The following is a 20,343-nucleotide window of genomic DNA, read 5'->3' on the forward strand; positions in this document are numbered from 1 at the left end:
CAGCTACTGAAAGTTTTTAAGACCTTTGAAGAATGATAAAGCTTTAGGTTTAGGAGGCTGCGAGTAGCAGTGCCTACATTTAATGATTGAATAAACTTGACACTGATGACATGGCAGAGGCACTGGAAACAATGATGAGAAATGAGATGATAGAAGGCTTGGCAAAACAGAGATGAGGCACAGTCACCGAAGATCCCAAGCAGAAGGGCCCTGTCTAATCAACAGGCTTTGATTCTTTTAATAGATCAGTGGGGTAGCTGGAAAGACCGCAACACAAACCCACTTAAATTAGCATTCCCGAGGACCGTGCCCAGGGCTTCTAGCCAGCATTTCATTGCCATTGTTGCTATTCCATGGGGGCAGGGAACATTTTCTCCTTGAAATTTTTATGAAAACAAGAACCAGAGCGATAAATTCTTTGCAACTTTTCAGAGGTGGGAATGTTATTAGAGCTGATAAAAAATCTATTTGAGTTTCCCTTTAAAGTGTTTAATCTGAAATCCCCTGAAGATTCAACACTGGACTCATATTTGATCATTTAAATGAAAAGAGCCTGCAGGTTGCTCCACTATTTCCCCCTCTCAGGAAAAAAAATGTGTGTGTGTGTGGCGCGCGCACACACACACAAAACTATTGAAGAGATGGACTGAAATATGTGGAAAGTCTCTTCCTGCACTTTATATCTGGGAAGGCATCAAGAGGCCTCTCAGTCTTTGGAGACTCTCCTGCATGCTGGGGACACACAATTCTGAACCACCTCAAATTCTGCAACCAAAATCCTCACATTTTGCATTCAGAATACATGACTGAAATCTGGACAATCTGCATAGATTTCTTTAACCACACTCATTTCATTTATCCCTGTTGCAGAATCTGAGTGCTTTTAAGAGACTGGAAGCTCTTTGTGTGTGTCAGACATTATTATGTTGCTAGACATAGTCCCAAATCCATGTTCTCATGAATATTTTGCTACAAAAATCAGAAAGAGTATTTTGTAAAATGTGCTTCATGTAATATGAGATAATAAAGTACAGCAATTTTAATCAAAATCTGAGAGGTAGTTAATCTGAGTAGTTAGTTAATATTATTTTTTAAATTATGGTGATCCGTTGCTGAACAACCTTATTGAAGAAGATAACAGTGGTTACCCAAACCTCATTTCTAGTTGTAAAGGGGCACCCATATCACTTCAAGCTTCAGGGCCCTGAAAACGTATTCCTATTTCTGTCAATTACATCTAGTGCTTCTTACGCTATTAGCCTGCGGTATTTGTGCCACCTGGGGAACCTCACTTTTGTGTACCTGGCCCAATTATCATGGGGCAGCTTTCTATTTTCCTGTAAAAGCACACAGGAATTCTGGGAGAATTCAAAATTTCTCTGCCTCCAACATGGCTCCTTCTGATTTTGTTCTTTGTGGTTCACTGATCCTCAGCACTGGAGAAACCCCAACAACACAAAAAGCCATTTCCTTGTATAAAGATTTTAATCATTTAAAGACACTCCTTAATGCAACAGGGCAAGACATCCAGTATTTCATCCAATATAATTCTGTCTCGCCCTCCATCTATTAATCTCCCCCCCTCCATCTATTAATCTATAAGCCATTATTTCAGGTTCAAAATACAATAAAGCAAACACCCTCATCCCTCACTTCACAGAAATAAGGTTATTCAAAAGCTACCTTGCTGTTTTTATCCCTTCTCTTGAATGTACATTTTAGCCCACCAAGCACAACTAACACAAAGTGTGCAAGGCAAAGAATCCAACAGCCTTATCCTTTAGTTCAGCCCTTCTCAACCTTGGATCCCCAGATGTTGTTGAACTACACTTCCATCATCCCTAGCTAGCAAGGCCAGAGCTCAGGGATGATTGGAGTTGTAGTCCAACAACATCTGGGGACCCAAGTTTGAGAAACACTGCTTTAGATTGTCCAGTTTGATTAACGGAATAATAGCGCTTTTCCCGAAGAGGGAAGGTGATTCCACACCTCCAGCACTGACCAATAAAATCTCATCATCCCAGGCCACTTTTGCAACAGTGTTATCCATCAGTTTTAGGGCTGTGTAAAGCCTCAACTCTCCAACAGACATTGCAATGCAATATCCATTTGGTATATTAACCCCACACCTAGAAAGTGATATTTTTTTCAAGCAGAGTCCTTCAATGGAAGAAGTGTTGGCTTTCTTCTATAATTGCTTCTCATTTAGGTCAAGCAGCATTCATTCTTCAAGGTCAACGAGAAGCATTTTAGCTTTGTATTAAGCTGAATTCTCCTCCAGCAATTATCGGTATTACATTTGCATCTCTTCATTCTTCTGTGGAGCTCCAGGTGACGCATATGGTTTCTCCCTCTTTCATCCTCACCAGTGTGAAGTAGGTGAGGCTGAGAGATGGGGAAGGGTTGCAACTCAGCAGTGGACCATTTTTCTTGCATGCAGAACAAGGGTGCCAACTTGAATAAAAGATTAGATGGGCCCAGGTAAGCCCCACCTAATTGATCACAAGATGTGACACACACATACGATTTGAATGGCAAAGTCCATCAACTTTGGGGACCCCGGTCCCCTCGAATATTTTATGGGAGAGGCGAAGGAGCCTCAGCCCCTAGGAGTTGGCTCCTATGATACACAAGGTCCCATGTTCAGTTTCTGGCATCTCCTGGCAGGTCTGAGAGGGACGTCCTATTTGAAATCCTGGAGAGCCACTGCCTGTCAGTGTAATACTAAGCTAGGTGGACCTTTGAGTCTGTAAAAAGCAACTATATGTTCTTCTAGCAATCAATTCAAGACCACCTAGCCACTTTCGTAGCCACTTGGGGATCTGAATCCAGCAGGTTTCCCTGATGTAAGTCCACCGCAACAGGCTAGTTCAATGATGATGCTACAAAGCACAGTAGCTCTTCCTTCCTCATCCTCTTCTATGTGAAATTGCCACCAATATGCCTCCATGCTGGTTTCAAGGACAGAGGTGGGAGGCTGTACTGAGGGAGGTAGTCAAAGAGTAGATAAGGCTTTGAGAACACCATTGGATCCGTGCGCAGCAGGGCACAGGGCGTCATGTCTGGTAACCAGGAAAATGAGGAATGCTCTTGGATCGAGGAGTACTGCCATGGGTGGGGGCCTAGGTCACAACGGCTGCATGGCACTCGGCAGGGACCCTGTCATAAGACAGATAGAAAGAGAATCTTAGGCGCACTAATGCAGGCTTTTAGCCGGGTGCAATTTATGAGCAACACACGACTCGCCTTATCAATTCCCTTCAGTGTTTAGCAATAAAAAAGCAACAAAGTTTCAGAGAGTACCTCTAAATGGAGTCCTTAAAATATAGTGACAGGCAATCAGTAAGGGAGAAAAGAAATCATTTTGTTCTGGTGATTGCAAGGGTTTGTGTGGGCGGAGGACGGGACGGAAATATTGTTTGCCAACCAAATAACTCTTTCAGGCTGCAGCCCTGTACAGGGGCTCAGTGGGACTTACTTCTGAGTAGACAATAATAGAATTGCGTTGTCAGACTGTTCCAGCCTTTGCAGAACATGTAAATCCAGGGTTTAGAACGTGTTGGGATTAGAATAGAAAAAGCAGTTGTGTAGAGATGAAGTTTTGAAGTAATCAAAACCATGGTTTGCAGACACAGCTCAGACTATTGTTTCAGTTTCTGGTTTGTATTAGCCATGGTCTGCAGACATTAAACTCTGAGCTCCATAGAGATGGGGTTGGAGGGTGAAGAAAGGAATGTATTTTTGAGGTTTGTAGGCCAGAATGGATAACAAGGTCTGAGTTCATGGTATTTTAGTGTTGCTAGCTAAAACATGTGCTAGACTCTTGGATGCCTCTCTGTGCAAGGCTATTACTGTTAAGCCTATTTGTGCTTTTACAAAAACACCCACAATTCTATGCAAAACTATGACAAGTAGTGCCTAACCCAAAACTGTTAATCAGAAACATTTCAGGGTGTTTATTACCTGCTTTTTCAAGGTTCAGTATTTGTTCTTAATTAGTACAATTTATATGTACAAAAAGTCTCAGTTTAACAAGGTCGGTCTTCCCTTTACAGATGGTCATTTATACTCACTACTGTCTCTGCCTTTGGAGCTGGGATAAAATCAACCTCAGTTAGATGCTGAAGACCACAAAAATTGCCAAATCTTTCATGCTTCCTCCACTTTGCCCGCTGATTCTGAAACCAGATCTATGTGTGGGGGAAGAGAAGAAATGACATCAACCAAAAATATATTAGAAGAAATAAATGTGTCCACAACTGAGAATTGTTTCTGGTAAAATATAAGAACTAAATGGATTTTAATTTGAACACCTGTGGTCGCCATAGTGGCTCTCCCTATTGGAGGTGATATCTGTTTAAAAACTTAACATGAAAAGGGAATGGGCAACCTATAAAGAGCTGTTAACTGAAGTTGAAAATCAACTGAAACTGAAAAAAATTGATAATATGATAAAAAACACATATTAATGGACTGGTAACAATATCACTAAGTGATATATTTAGGAATGATAAAGGGACTGGTTTCAAGGTTCGAAAAAGATCTATTGGAAAACAATAAGAAATTATTATTAAAGATGTATAAACTACTGTTAGAATGGGATACTAAGGATGAAGAAGTCAAATCAGTAATGATACACTGGGCAAAAGATATTGGGTATAACACACAACTTAACCCATGGGAAAAGTTGTGGCAGGAGGATTTATAATTCACAGCTTGTACGCTGAAATAATACAATATGAAAATGATATACTGTTGGTTTTTGACTCCTATAAGATTAGCAAAAATGTATAAAAAACACTTCCAACTTATGCTGGGAGGAGTAAGGGAAAAGAAGGCACATTCTATCACATGTGGTGGACATGCAGAATAGCAAAAGAATTCTGGGAAATGATATATAATGAATTAGAAAAAAATGTTTAAGACAACCTTTGTCACAAAACAACAACAAACAAACCAGAAGCTTTCTTATTGGGAATAATAGGAGATGAAATACCAAAGGACTTGAAAAGACTGTTTATGTATGCGATGACAGCCACAAGAATGCTTTTCGCCCAGAAATGGAAGGAAGAGAAAGTCCCAACCAAAGAAGAATGGATAATCAAGATGATGGACTATGCTGAAATGGCAAAAATGACTGTGAAGATCAGACACCAAGATGATAAGAAATTCAGCAAAGAGTGTGAATAATTTATAGAGTACCTTAAAGATCACTGTAGATATTTAAAAACGTTGGCAGGATTGTTATAACACTTATAATGTAATAAGACTAAAGTTAAAAATGGATACAAAATGGATCTGAAAAATATATAGACAGACCAGAACAGATAAATATTGGAAATTTTGGGGGGGGGGAGTAAACCCAGGGATTCAAGTAATCTCAGATGCACAAAAATTGTAAATGATTTAAATGTATAGAAAAATTGTTAAAAAACAAAAAGCAAAATATTTTAAAAAGAAAGAGATTAATTTGAACACCTGTGGAATTACAAATGGTGAAGACTACCAGAAGGACTAGTGAGGAACCCAAATTTAGGTGGATTTGTAGCTGGTTGATTGACTAGCTGAGATTTCTGCATTGTAGGTGGTTGGGGTAGATGATCTTCGAGGTCCCTTCCAACTCTACAATTCATTGATTCTATGATTCTGTGACATCTTATGAAAATTCAACCCTGCAGATTCACTGAGACCAAGATGCAAATGATATTTTTTGGGGTTTCATTCTTTTGATTGGCAATGAGCTGAGAATAAGTGTACACTTCTTGACAATGAATATATGCGCATGATATTCATATCTGAAGGCTCTCTATCCCCCCCCACACTATGAAACACTTGTGTGTGTGGGGGGGGGGAAGCCTTGCCTGTGAAATGGCTCTTAGATATGATCATTTAAACAAGATGGAGAGATGTGTCTTCTCATCTAATCTAAGAATTTAAATTCAAAAACAAGTTTTGCTCTTGCTTTGCTGGGGGCTGCTTTGAAGAACTGCCTCAGGAAAATTGGGTTTGGAGTAAGCAATGAACTGTTTGCTGATTTTTACGAGCCATTCTGATAGTGAGCCAAGGTGGGTTTGTTTATCTCCACCTGAAAGTGGGACATGCTGGGGCTACTGTGGTCAGAACATTTTATCAAGCACATGGCTTTGCAACTGAATACAAGCTCAAATATAATGAATTCAGCTACAAATGCAGGGCACTGGAGATTGCTTACTGGGAGATCATTTTTAAAAGTTATTTCTCAATAAAACTCACATGGTGATGAGAACAGGGCTTTGCCACTAAAAAGAACCACGACACAAATGTTTATGGTGAGCAGGTTATAGTCATTAAAATATAACAATCTAGCGTTTCTCAAAGTGAGCAGTACCACCCACTGGAGGGTGCTAGGATTATCTTGGGGGGCACTAAGAGGCAAGGGGGGGGATGTTGCTGGAGGTGTCAACTGATTTTCAAACTTTGAAAAGCTGGTATCACTGGCTCATCCATTTTGTTGAATTACTTAAATAGCTTTGATTGGATTTTGAATAGATATGCAATGAACAGTTACTGTTTTGAATTTTATGGTGTTATTACCTTCCTTAGTGGGCCATGCAAACCACTTTTCTGAATAATGCTTTTTATAGGGGGCACTGGGAGTGAATTGATGGAACCAAGGGCACCACTAATTTAGAGCAGTGTTTCCCAACCTTGGGTTTACAGCTGTTTTGGGATTCCCATCACCTCTAGCTAGGAAGACCAGTGGCCAGGGATGATGGGACTTGTGGTCCAAAAGCTGCCCAAGACCAAAGGTTGGGAAACACTGATTTAGAGGATCTGAGAACCAACCTAATTAAAAGAGATGGCCCATTCCAATACATCCAGGCACATGGATTGTAATGAATGGGAGGATTCTATCCTACCCATTTCCTGAGAATATTTACAGCCACACACTTTAGTTTGCTTCAGGCAGCAAAATGTATTGGACTGCATCAGAGGGACACACAATTTACCTGGATCCTGGCTTCTGGAAGATTGATCTTTGCTGCTAGCTGGTTGCGGATGTTAACATCTGGGTAGTGTGTAATGTGGAAGATCCTCTCTAGCTCTTGAAGCTGCTCTGCTGTGAATGTTGTCCTGATCCTTCGTTTCCCTTTCTTTTCATCTGTACAAACAGAGGAATAGGTATTTTAGAGGATTATCTTTATAAGACAGGGGCGTGTTTGAAGTTGATCTAGGGGGCAGCAGCGGAGGAAGCCACTCGGGTGCCTGGGGTGGCACAAGCCACCCATAGAGGCAGCTAACACTGCGGGGCCTTCAGAGTTTGCCTGCCTCATCCCATTCAGTCACCCAGCTGAGGGGGAGGCAGCTGGTGGACCATTTGGGCAGCGCAGAGCCTGTGCGCACCCAAGCCGCTGCATCTCTGCCAGGAGAGATGCATGGCTCAGGCATTTTGTCAACCTCATCAGTGGTGCCACCCAGGGTGGCCTGCACCTGCCGCACCCCCCTTCCTTTGCTCCTGCTAGGGGGGCAACCTGCTCCAGAAAAGCAACAAACCACTGAATTCTGATTAAGGGAAAAAAAGAATATGGTTGGTTTCCTTTTTGAGAGGAGTGGGATTTATCCAATTATGGCCCCAAATAAAAAGTATAGATAGGACCCATCTCCCCATCTTACAGTTGTCCAGCACAAAAGACCCAGGATCTATCTTCCTATAATTTGGCAAACTTTACACATCCTTGAGGGGCTACTGTGCTTACAAATTTTAACCCTTTCTGTCAAAAGGATATTGATTTTCCAATAGTGGAGGGGTGGGGGTCAAAGAAGACACAGATCCCCAAACTGAACTAGTCAGCCTCTGAATTGATGCAGGGGCCTGAGTCTTCTTAAGCTTAGAGATGTTTATTACACACTTGAAAAGCTACTCCCAAGCAAAACCAGGCTGATTTACACATGATCAAATCAAGCCAAGTCTTGTGGCTATTACACAATTCTACCAAGCACATCTCATTGTTGTTTTTTTTTTTTTGAAAGATCAAACACATACACATCTCAAGTAATTCATGTGTCACAATAAATCACAACAGGCTACTGAGGATGGCTAGGCTGAGATATAAAGCCTTGTTTGCAAGTGCTATATGTGAAGGCTTGATCGGGACCAAGTCTACAGTTCCTGTCCATATTGCCCTTTCCACCAACCCTGCCCCTAACAAGGGGGCACTGAGTATAGATGCCTGCAAAGTGGCATCTAATAATGAGCAGTTGCTGACATGTAGGTCAGTCACAGTCTCAACCACATATTAGGCACACTTTTATCACTTATTATGTTTAGCCTCAGTCACCTTATTACTAAACAACACAATCTTATAGCTGTAGCCTTACAGCAAGTAGCAGGATGCACATGGTTGGTGGGGGTAACGCTGAAGGGAAGATATTCTGAGACGACAATCTTACAAGCTCAGTTTTCAGTGTGGCTGCAAGTTAGGCAGAAATATAAGCATCCATCGTAATGAATACTGTCATCACAGGCTCATCTCAGAAGGAAGGGTCAGATTGATTGAATGAATGAATCTTATGTACCAGAAAGTTCCGTCTCAAACCCTTGGACCTTTAAGTAGCGTATCAAAATACAGCTCATTAGATGCATCTCTTGAAGTTGCCTCAAGGAGCAAGTGCCAGTCACACTAAGTCTTGCGGACACTATGAGGGCAGTGATCAGAGATAAGCAAACATTTCCTTAGAAATGCATTAAAGACAGGAGTCCTGTAAGTTTCAATCTTGTTGAAACAAGTTGTTTCAGAAGAAAGTTCTTATCAGTTTTTAACAAAAATCTACATGGGCTAGAAACTATAGGGGTCAAGAATGTTTTGCCACTTGAGGCAAAGCAGAAAATAGCACTCTTGCCTGCTCCTCTGCCCCCACCACTGCTGCCTGAGGTGACTGGAGGCAGCCCAGAAAGGCCAGGATATGCTGGAGGTGGTGGGGGACAAGTGAAGGAGGTGGTGACTGGTATGCTGCTGCCCCCCAGATCTGCCACCCCTCCCAGCTGTCCCCAACCTGAGGCCCACCACTTTCCTAATCACAAAAGTATGTTTTTATAAAGTAGATCTAATTCACCAGAGTGCTTTGATCTACTTCAGTTGCACAAACCTACATTTGCAGCATGAGGCTGAAGATTTCCCACAGAATACTGGCAGTGGCCATTGTCTGGAGAACAGATTGACCCTTGAGAGTACAGATGTTCACCACCTTGGGTGTCCTACTGCAGATGTCTCTAACAGCAGTTCTCAACCTGTGGGTCCCCAGATGTTGTTGGACTACAACTCCCATCATCCATAGCTAGCAAGGCCAGGGCTCAGGGATGATGGGAGTTATAGTCCAACATCATCTGGGGACCCACAGGTTGAGAACCGCTGCTCTAAAAGAACACTGTTGTTGATATTAAGGTAATCTAGGTCTTGCTGCTTCCTGCACTTGGTGTGACAAGCTGTTTACTGATTCGTTGTATATGGACAACAACACACAGAGTTTTTGAGGGCCAGTCCTGTTGAGAGCATTTTTTTCAAAGCTGGAACTCATCAAATTAAAAGAATAAAATAACCTGAGGTCAGCTGTGGGCCAACAGAGTCTGAGTAGACTGGCTTTGATTTCAGCTCCAAATGAAATTGCTGCTGATATAGTTACAGTCAGCTAATCAAGAACTCGCCAGTAGGAAAGTGAGATGGTGCATTTTTGATTAAACTTAATAATTCTGTTTATGTTTCAGAGAGAGAAAGAGAGAGAGAGGGAGAGAGAGAGAGAGAGAGATATTTGAGAGGAAGGGGAAGAAAGAAGTGGCACGTCTGTGTTAGCATTCACCCCCACAAGGTGAAATTTTCTCTGACTGCAGCTCCGAATATTTGTAAGTGCCTTTGGGATTTCAACTTCGGAGATCCCACAGCAAACAACAGCGCTCAAAATTACTGTCTAATAAAGAATGTGGGAGGAGGATATAAGGCTAGAGAATGTTGAGCGTAACGCCAGATTTACAAATTTGGCTCCAGAATCCCTGGGGAAATAAGACACCATTTCTTTTTTGAAATGTTTCCATATGCAAAAGCTTGGGATGTTCAAATGCATTTTTTTAAAGCTGCAGGGAAGTCATTCAGAATAAAAGCTTAAGTGGTTTAGGAGTGCAGTTCCTTTTTCTGAATGTAGATCCTGAAACCTCTAGCAAAAGTCCCAATGCTTTCATGGAACAAAGAGCAACCTTAGCATGCTGTAGTATTTCAAATAGGCTCATCAGTTCCACACAGATCTTCGGCTGCAGACAGACTGGTATGAAACAAAGTGGTCCCTAAGGTATTTCAGGGTATTTCAGGCCTAGAGACCTCCAGGTCTCTTGGGACTCTCTCCAGGTCACAATCCGCACTGGTCCTGCTCCATGTCCCCCTCAATTGCTGTTGCTCATTTGCAATGTGTTCTAGAACTGTAATGATGCCTCTTGCCTGCCTAGATAGATGCATGTGTGCAAACCTCTGACTTTTGCATGGCTAGAATATAGTCCTGTATAGAGGGAAAAGTAACACCCATTTATCTGCTGTAGAGACTGGCCCTCTCTACCACAGGAAGTCTACCATGGCCCTTGGCTTAGAAAAAGGTCCCCCACTTCTGCCCTGCTATGAGTTATCATATATTTACATATTGTGCTGGTAATGATGATGTTGCTGATGTTGAGGCCAGTTTTAGTGCTGTCAGCGATGGTGAAGATGACATCAGCTTTGCTTCTTCAGAAAGGTGATCCCAATCACAGCCACTGGTGTCTGAATGGTGTGGCAAGGCTTTTTAAAGTGTTGGCCCTTCCATGAAAGTACAGGTCAGCCAGTTCATTAAAAATATAAAAAAAGGATGTAACCATGCTGTGCTTCAGTGAAGCAAACCAAATTTGCTTGTATACATAAGGAGATATGTCTGCTTTGGGGCTTCTCCTCCAAGCTAAAGAGCTTGCTTTCCAATTTAAGAAAGCATGTGGAGAGACGACGAGGCGGGAGTATGGTGCTGTGGCTAATTTTTTTTATTAAAGGAGCTTCTCACCCCTTATTAAAAGGGACTAGTGTAGTCAGGGAGAATGGTTCTAATTGGGTACATACAAATTGCTCAGGGTACAGCCTTCTGCTACTGAAGCATAGCATTTAGCATCCTGCTGCTATCTGTTGAGGCATTGCAGAAATAGAGCAGCAGGATGCTGGGACGTTTAAAGGCTCCATTTCATTTCTTTCAGCCCAAAACTTTCAGACAAAAAGCTGCCTTTACCCAGACGCCAATCATAGATTGCTTAATTATTGGAGAGGAGGGCTGGAACAGAGAGTAAGCAGAAGGCCCCAGGCACTAAGAGCAGAGAATCATTCAACAAAAACAAATGAAAAAAAACAACAACACATGAGAAGTGGGAATGGATAGTGAGAAGGACTGGGAGCTCTCTGTCTCTTTCTCCCTTCCTTCCCCAACTCCTCCCTTCCTCATGCAAAGCTATGAAATGCTCACCATGTTTTGTGAAGGTCCCTGTTCAGTGTGCTGAAACCAAATGCAGTGTGGAAGAAGATACCTTTGGAGGCCAAACACACCTTGAATTCATTGCCAGCAAGGATGTGCTGGCAACTGGTATGGTTGGAATGGATTTGCTTCTGGCAAATTTACAGCAACTCTCATCCTGGAAAGGAGGGGGGCATTTGTAGAGAGGCTTCTGAGCTTCCCAGTATTTAATAGTTTTGCGTCCTGCCTCCTGCTCCAGACATGACACCAAAGGCCGTTACTTGAGAGGAAGAGAAGTACGCTATAGTTGCAACAGCAGCAAGAAAAGCTAATTCTGTCCCAGAGCGCCTACAAACAGGACGGAGGAGTAAACCAAGCTAGGAACAAGGTCCAAGGTTAGGCTAAGAAGTTCAAAACTATATGAGAGCAGTGAAGTTGTCCCAACCAGTTCTCAGGCCAACCCAGCAAGCTTTATGGCGACACAAGGGAAAGGAATAGCAAGTTCCTCGCAACTTCCCCTCTCCTTTGGAGCAGTGTTGTGCACTGGGCCAAGTGGGAGAGGGCAATTGAATGGCCAGGGATGAAAGTGACAAAGACTAATCCTACTTGAGGATCTCCACCCTGAACAAGGGCATCTTGCCCAAGGACTGCACCAAACTTGGGAGCTGTCCCTGGCTCTCCTGAGGATGCAAATATAGACTTAGAATTCAGGGTTCAGGTCCATTTCACACATCAGATTGCAAAAAAATTGCATTTCTTTTAAAAATGCAGATTGTTGTGGAAATGGGACAAGCATCAGTGAAGACAGGTGGCATCAGATGGAAATAGACTAATTCAACCTTCCTTAGTTGTTAGGGAGCAAGATTGGGAAAACGATATTGCTCTCATGCCCTGTTGGGGGCTTTTGGCTGTTGTAAGAAACAGAGGGTTGGACTAGGTGAGTCTGATCATGCAAGGCCCTTCTTGCATTTAACTAACAGCCTTGTACCTTGTGCTTGGGAATTCTAAGAAACCAAACAATCAGTGCAGTGCTGAAATTTGTGGATGGGACATGGGTGGCACTGTGGGTTAAACCACAGAGCCTAGGACTTGCCAATCAGAAGGTCGGCGGTTCGAATCCCCGTGGCAGGGTGAGCTCCGGTTGTTCGGCCCCTGCTCCTGCCAACCTAGCAGTTCGAAAGCACGTCAAAGTGCAAGTAGATAAATAGGTACCGCTCCAGCGGGAAGGTAAACGGCGTTTCCGTGTGCTGCTCTGGTTCGCCAGAAGCAGCTTAGTCATGCTGGCCACATGACCTGGAAGCTGTCTGTGGACAAACGCCGGCTCCCTCGGCCAATAAAGCAAGATGAGCGCTGCAACCCCAGAGTCGGTCACGACTGGAACTAATGGTCAGGGGTCCCTTTACCTTTACTTATCAGTACAGTTATGAGAGGTTCATTCCACCATATTGATTCAAGATGGCACCCAACTATATCCAAACATAGAAGAAAACCTGTTCCTTGATCTCAGCAAATGATATGCAAAATTTGGTTAAAATCAGTGCAGTTTTGAAAAGCCGAGTCTGCTGTCTTGATCAAAATGGCACCCAACATAAACCTGCTCTTTGATCTCAGATGAAAGTCTGCTCCTTGATCTCAGAAACCATCACGCAAAATTTGGTTATCCATAGTGAACAGAAATAGCTCATACAGAGCTTGCCCAGGGTAGAAGTCTTGTGAGACTAAAGTTATAAACTAACCAAAAAAGCAGCTGGTCCCTGACAGGGGGGCCCTGGTCAGCTTAGCCCAATGAGGCCTGGGGCTCAGTGTGCCCAGCGGCCCCACACCCTCTGCACAGACCTTTCCAAAATATACAGCAGATGATACTTGTGTTTTTGAAACAGAACTATAGAATGAAGTTGGATTTATTATAGGTTTCTCTGTCAGACCATTTACAAGCTACCTGTTGCTATCTGTTGTTACTTGTACCTACAAAGCTCTACACATCAATCAGAGGCTCTCGCCTTTTTCAGATCTCTGTCTCAATCAGGTTTCCTGCTCCCTTTCCATTCCTGCAGTGTAATTTTGTCATTACTTCAGTATACCTGGCCTCTGCTCCTTACTGATATAAGATAAAACTCTTGTTAAAACAACAGATAAAAGGCATGCCCTCAATTCTTAGCCAAGAAATAATAAAAACACACACACCAAGAAATCAAATCCTTGGGCTGCAATGACGAGTTCTTAGATCAGTTTGGGAAAAGACCAATAAAACCACAAAAAATGTTAGAGAGGAAATGGTCAACAATGTTATTAATTTATAAAACAGTCCCATAACCCAGTGTCTATTAGCAGAAGCCCTACAGCTGTGATCATAAGTTTACCGAACAGCCTTATCAAATGTGACCTGCATATGTGAAATCCCAGGAGATGCAGGAGAAGGTAGTTCTTCTCCTAACTTGCACCTTTATGCCTCTCTGCTTATGGCACATTGCTTGGATTATATAGGCTGATCTGAGGGGAACTGGAGAGTCCGAGAAAATGTAAGAAGAGTCCTGCTGCATCAGGCCAAGGGTGCATCTAGACAATTGTCCTGTTTTCACAGTGGACAACCAGAACCTTATGGAAAGCCAACAAACAGGACTTGAGTACAGTCTAACTCAGTGGTAAGGTATTGGATAGGAGTCAGAGAGCCAAGCTAATCAGTACAGTAAGTTACGGTTTTTTAATTTTATTTAATGTGCACTTAAAAAAATGCAAATAGCATCCACGGCTTCAGATTGCAGTTAGGTCTAGCAAGGGCTGGGGAGGAATGTTGAATAGCAGCCATGTTAGGCAGTTAGGCTTGGGAGATAAAGCCGAACTCTCTCCCTCCTTGCTGTGGTCCTGAAGAAAATCACCCACCTCCTGCGAATCTCTCATTTTATCCAAATATAATACATCTCACCATAGTGGGGGAAACACCAGGTGACCAATGTGTGCCTGCTCAGTCTGCTGACCAGGTGTTGTTAACTGCGGATGGGTAACTTCAAAGTTCCTTTTTATGATTTCTTTAAATCAGACTTGAACTGGACAACCCCTCAACAGAGGACACCTTCGAAAATAGAGGACTGTCCTCTGAAAAGTAGGTTGCATGACCACTTTGCAGTGGTACAGCATGTTTTACATGGAAAAAGCTTCAGGTTCAATCCCTGGTATTTCCAGGCAGGACAGACTCATGTCTCCTGAAGACAATTCTGAGCTAGATAGACCAAGGGTCTAACTTGGTACAAGACAGCTCCATACCTCAGTTCCAGCTTCTGATCAGATTGGAACCAGTGCTAACAATTTGTGTCTTGCTAGTGATAGATATTTTGAGCACTGCCCTGCCTTGAGATAGTTTCCCTCAGGATGGAAATTCTGTAGATTCTGAACTACCCAGTAACACTGCCACATTCTCAAACTGAGGAAATAAGCCTAGAACCCCTCCTTCCATGTGATGATAGGCCTGATGGACTTGAACAGGAGGCCTGCTAGACAAAAGGAAGAAGCGGTGACCCTAAATCGGCCTTCTCCAACCTGGTGACCTCCAGATGTTTTCAGCTACAACTCCCATCATCCCCAGTCAGCACTGTCCTAAGAAATCAGGGGTAAAAATGTACTCCGAAAAGCTCTTGCAATGGGTCCTAGTTTTCCATCTGACCCTTCTGACTGACAATACTAAGATGCCAGTCTCTTCAGCTCCTTTCTAGTCCCATATTTGCATAAGCTTTTAAAACATGAGTAGGAAAATGTTAACTTTCTCTGCACCCTTTAGAATATTCTCTTTGAGGAAAAGGGAAAGTGGAGCAGGTGAAGCACAGAATGTTGGGCGGGGGGAGGTCTTTGGAGCCAGGATGACATTTTACTTTGGTAAATGTAGCATTTGACTTCCAGAAATTGTGACATTTTAGCCTGGCGCAGGCTGAGAGAAATGTTACTAATCGGGAGAGAAATGGCTTTGAGGTTTGTTTCAAATTGCCTTGGATTCAGCCTTTGCAGCAAGATGTAAGATAGGATGGTTGAATTCACTTCTGGAAGCCTTAGTTCAAAGTAATGACTGAAAAGTCAGACTGAAAGCCAGATGCAAATTTGGGAGCCTAGGAAAAAAAAGTTACAATAGATCTTTTGTTACTGGAGTACTATTTGAAGAAGATTTCTGCTTCATACAACTCTGCTGAAACTGCTCTCAGGCCATTAGCTGCAAAGGTGATGGTGGAAAGGAAATACACCAGTTAGCCCTGTCTATGGAAGCGATGACTCCACATGTGGGAGAAGGCCCGGGCTTGACTGAATGAGATTTCCCCCTAATGCATTTTTGGACAGTTATTATTATATTTATTAAATTTGTATACTGCCCTAAACCCGCAGGTCTCAGGGCAGTTCACAGGGGGAATTCAATTCAGTCTGCATTTGAAGCCAAATCTATCAATTTCATACTTTCTGAAACAATTTGGGAAGCGAAATATAGCCATCATTTGAAATTCATGCTTATTCGAATTCTGCAATGTAGTTTTCCAACCTATTGGTCAACCAATGTTTACAAAAATGCTTATATTAGGAAAAAGTGCATAAAAATGAACACAGCACTGAAAAGAATGTACAAAGTGAATTACATGAGAAAAAGTCACACTAAAATTCTGATAATGTTCATGAGGATTTTATAATAAAAAAAACCCAGAAATCGCTGCAGAAATGTGGAAAGCTGAAGTTAATATTAGACAAATGAGAAATTTAGAGAATGGAACTTGACAGCTCATTCCATCCCTACTTGGAAGTGTAGGAAATCCCTGATCTGCCTTAAGGCACCTTGTTAACTGCGTGATCTGACTTGGAAGCACACTAACTTTCCCTGAATCAATCTGATTCACTTCATAATTTGGGCTGCATGGAGTCAGCGAACACCCTTAATAAATGGTGGGAAATCACAATTGTTGGTGGGTCTCCACCACAGTGGTGGACCTTGGGGTCTCGAATTTCAATGGCGCCCTATGCAAAGCCAAAATTTGGTGCCCCCTGCCTCTCTCTCTTCATTATAAATAATAGTTGTGGTGTCTCCTGAGGCATCTCCGAGGCTCTGCACTCCGTGGATCCGAACTGGTTGCATGCCCCTAAATCTGTTTCTGTCTGCTACATGCATAAACTGCGTAAAACAGATATTTCCTTTTGCTATAGGATATCATGTACGTGTTTTATGCATGCCCTTTTTCTCACCACGGAAGTAAGTTTTTTTGCAGCAAAATCATCTCGTTTGGAAAAACAGCTCTAGATTAATCTTGTCATAGATCATAGAAGGATTTGATGTTTAATGTTTTATTATGTTTTTATATATGTTGGAAGCCACCCAGAAGTAAACATTCCCAACACTAGAAATCACCTCAGGTCTTCCAGTCTTAGTTGCTAATTACAGTGTTTTCACACTGCACAGCCCTTCCTAAAGAATTAGCAGTTGCTTGCCTTTGTGTATGTTAGCACAGGGCCTTTTCACTTCCAAGCATCTCATCTTTTTGAAATCTCAGGCTGACAGTTTTGCGATTTTCATATGGAACAAAGTGGCTTGAAATTTCAAATTTCAATTCATTTCATAGTGTCGGGATGTGATGTCAGGACACCCCTCCCCCGCTCCATTCTTTCCCGTTTCACCTGCACTTGTACATATATTGTAGGGTTGCCAGATCAAATATTGAACAAAAAGACCAACATTTTGGCTTCGTTGTATGAAGCTTGTCAAAGTTCTCAAGTAGAAGGGATGTCATCAATGCATTTTCATGTTGGGAAAAGCTGCACCCGTTGAACCTCTGCCAAGCGCACTTCTGTTAAAGGTGCAACATCGCAGCAGCCCTAGCCAGGCCAACCTATTCCAGTGTTTTGCCGACTGGAGAACACATTTGAATTCCACCCCTCCATCATCTTGCCCAAAGGGTTATACGTTGGTATCATAAATAAAGTAATTTTGAATGCGAAGATATTAAGTATGATGATATTAAGTCATGAAATAAATTGTGGCTGGTGGCTGTCTTAAGCAATCAAACTTTGGAGTCATGCAAGGGCATAAGAGGATCAAGGGCATAAGAGGCTCAAGGCTCATATAAGTTTCATAAACTAGAAGCAGCGGTACTTACTTACCCTTAGCCGTTTCTGAAATTGGCTCTGTTCTGAGGATTTGAGCCTCCTCAGCGTGGTTATTGCAGATCGTCGTCGTGCGTAAGCAGACCTCCCTGGATTTTCTTTTTAAGATCTCTTCAATAGAAAAATGCAGGATGGGCCTCTCCCCGTTGTCACGTTCCTTTGAGTCACTCATCTTTTTTTCCATTATGAAGGTGGAAGCGCAGAGTCAAATTTATATATGATGATATGGAGAATATACTGTGTATACCACACTCTTGCTGTTGTTCATTTTATGCAAGGAAAAGGCAAATAAATGTTGATTTCTCTTTCCTTGCTGACACCTACTCAGACTAATTCAAAAAATGGGAGGAGGAATGAAGCCCACTTTCTCTTTTGGATCCCTGAAATCTGCTACAATATTTAGAAAAAAAAATTGAGTCAGAAGTAACAGCATGACAACCAAATAGAAGCAGTGTGTGCAGCCCCACCCCTATCAAAACAACACCCCCACATTTAAATTTCTAAGCCTCTTCATACATCCAAACTCATTGTAATCCCAAGAGGAGGAGTGTTCTTCTTAACGGTTCCAAGATCTTGCTAGAAAGACCCACTAAAGAAAAGCTTAATGTAAGAAAGAATTTAGAAATGATTACTTTCCTTTTTATTCTTTCCAAAGAGATCAACAAACAAGAACCAGCACATTCTTCTTCGACCAATAGGCGGTATGACACTTGAAAAAGCAATTGGAGTAAATAGAATTTTCTTCAAGGTTATTTGGGAAGTCTTTGAAAGTCTTGAGCATAAATAAACAAGCTTCTCGGGACCTTCATACTACTTATCCTTTCTGAAATGATTTGGGAATTTTATCTTTTGTCAAGTTTTACAACTGGCAAAAAGTCCCAAAACTGCTGCTTTGCAAAAGGATTTTGCCGAAATGGCAATAACGAAAAATAAATATATAAAAGGATTCCTAGAATGCCTGAGCAAATGGAAGAGTCATTTCCCCTGCTGTTAATACTTCGACAGATCTTGCTTGAAAAACATCCCAAAGGTTAGAGAATCCTCTCCGTGTAAGCTCCATGAAGAAGAACTTCAGAGGCTCATCTTCCTCTCCCACTCCTTTGGATTTCTCTTGTTGTTTTTAACACATTTAAATGAAGTTTTGTACATTCCGCTAAGATCCCCCTCCCCACCTATGAAAGTCAACTCCCTTTTTGGTTGGCTCTTCCCTTTGGTTCCTTTCATTATCTTTATCCCACAATTGTACTGACAGACCATTCTTACTTGTCCAATTACCTGATATCCCATCATATGATTCTTTGTATAGCTTAGTCTGAAATTACTGTGTAACCAAGGTGGCAATAAAACTCACCTGACAAGATGAAAGACTTCTGGCTTTTCCCAAGGGCTGGTAAAGTTAGCTGCCCAGGGACAGTAATTATGGTGGAAGACCAGCATGTCAGGCAGAATAAAATGTGTATATTCAATTAATCTAACATCACCATCCCATGCTTTGGGTGGATTTTATTCATAGAGAAGTATGCACAGGTTTTTACCCTGACAATGCAGTCCTGTGCATGTCTATTTATAAGTAAACTGCATTCATTCCAACGAGGCTTAGTCCTGACCTGAATAAGTGGGCATAAGATTTCAGCCTGAATGTACTAATCAAAGTTCTATTCTACAAAGCAAGATAGGCTATTGACTATCTTTCAGACTGATAACTAAAGTAGCACCAATCCTTTATCAGTTCTTTGCAGATAACTTCATTTGGAATTTTATGTTTTAACTAATCTTATAAGCCTCCTCACATAATAGCATAATCTCATGCATGTTTACCCAGAAATAAGTACCTCTGAATTCAATGAGGGCTCCTTACGAGTAAGCGTCTATAGTATTGCAGCCTGGGAGCACAATGAATCACCATCATCATCCAAGAAGAGGCAATTTAGGTCAAAAGGCAGGATTTAAATAGTGATAATAAAGCCAGGCAGACCCAAGAATTTGCAGAAGTCCCATTTTGTTGAGGTCCTGTTTTATTGCGTATTGCAGTTAATCTGATTCTGTTTATATGGAACAACTCTGCTGTCAAGGTATTTTACAGACCCCTTTGAATGAATGCAGCCATTGTCCCTCACACTGGGTTAACCTACAGGTGAGGGTCACCTGGCACCTTCATTACATATCTGTAGGTGCCAGGCGAAAACATTTTTCTATAACCATGCCTTTGATTGATTAAACATTCTATGGCTTTCTAAATGTGTTTGGGGAGGGGTTATTGGCTTGGTTTCTTCACAGGATTACTTCACAGAAGCCGGTAATCCTGCCAGCAATCATCTCTCTGTTTAATTAAGGCACTGCAAATTCTCCCCTTCCCTTCACAGCAGCTCTATTCTCATTAAGAAGAGGCTGCCATGTAGGTGGATGGGGAACAGCTATACCTGCTCCCTGCCATCCAAGAACATATAATCTAGCCTTACTTTCCTTTGCAGAAGCTTTTTGCCCTCTCCATTTTTATGATCCATGACCTGTTGTAAAGGCCAAGAATAAGGACTCTTGCAGCCTAAGCCCCGTTGTTGATGCTCTATCAGTGTCTTGTTTGATGTTTATCTTGCTGCCTTTATCTCATTCCCTTGGGAGACAAGGTATCTCATCGCTCTTTAAAAGAAATAAATGGCATTTTAAAAATTGTAAATCAGAATGCAAGCAGAACAAAAAGATAAAGAGGAAAAACTAAGAGGAAAAAACTAGATC

The 20,343-nt window shown here is 42.0% G+C and overlaps 1 protein-coding gene across 1 annotated transcript; it reads right to left on the reverse strand.

Moving 5' to 3' along the window:
• Positions 1-1,411: 1,411 nt before the first annotated feature.
• ISX (intestine specific homeobox) lies at positions 1,412-18,965 on the reverse strand. The gene is made up of 4 exons (XM_083400854.1): positions 17,608-18,965; positions 6,990-7,141; positions 4,074-4,190; positions 1,412-3,159 (listed from the first exon to the last, which is right to left on the reverse strand). The coding sequence occupies exons 1-4, from the start codon at positions 17,792-17,794 to the stop codon at positions 2,920-2,922; spliced, it is 696 nt and encodes a 231-aa protein (XP_083256980.1). The 5' UTR covers positions 17,795-18,965; the 3' UTR covers positions 1,412-2,919.
• Between the last annotated feature and the right edge of the window lie 1,378 nt (positions 18,966-20,343).

Source organism: Podarcis tiliguerta (assembly GCF_965153285.1).
Source record: "Podarcis tiliguerta genome assembly, chromosome: 10".
In the NCBI taxonomy this organism is placed as follows: Eukaryota; Metazoa; Chordata; class Lepidosauria; order Squamata; family Lacertidae; genus Podarcis; species Podarcis tiliguerta.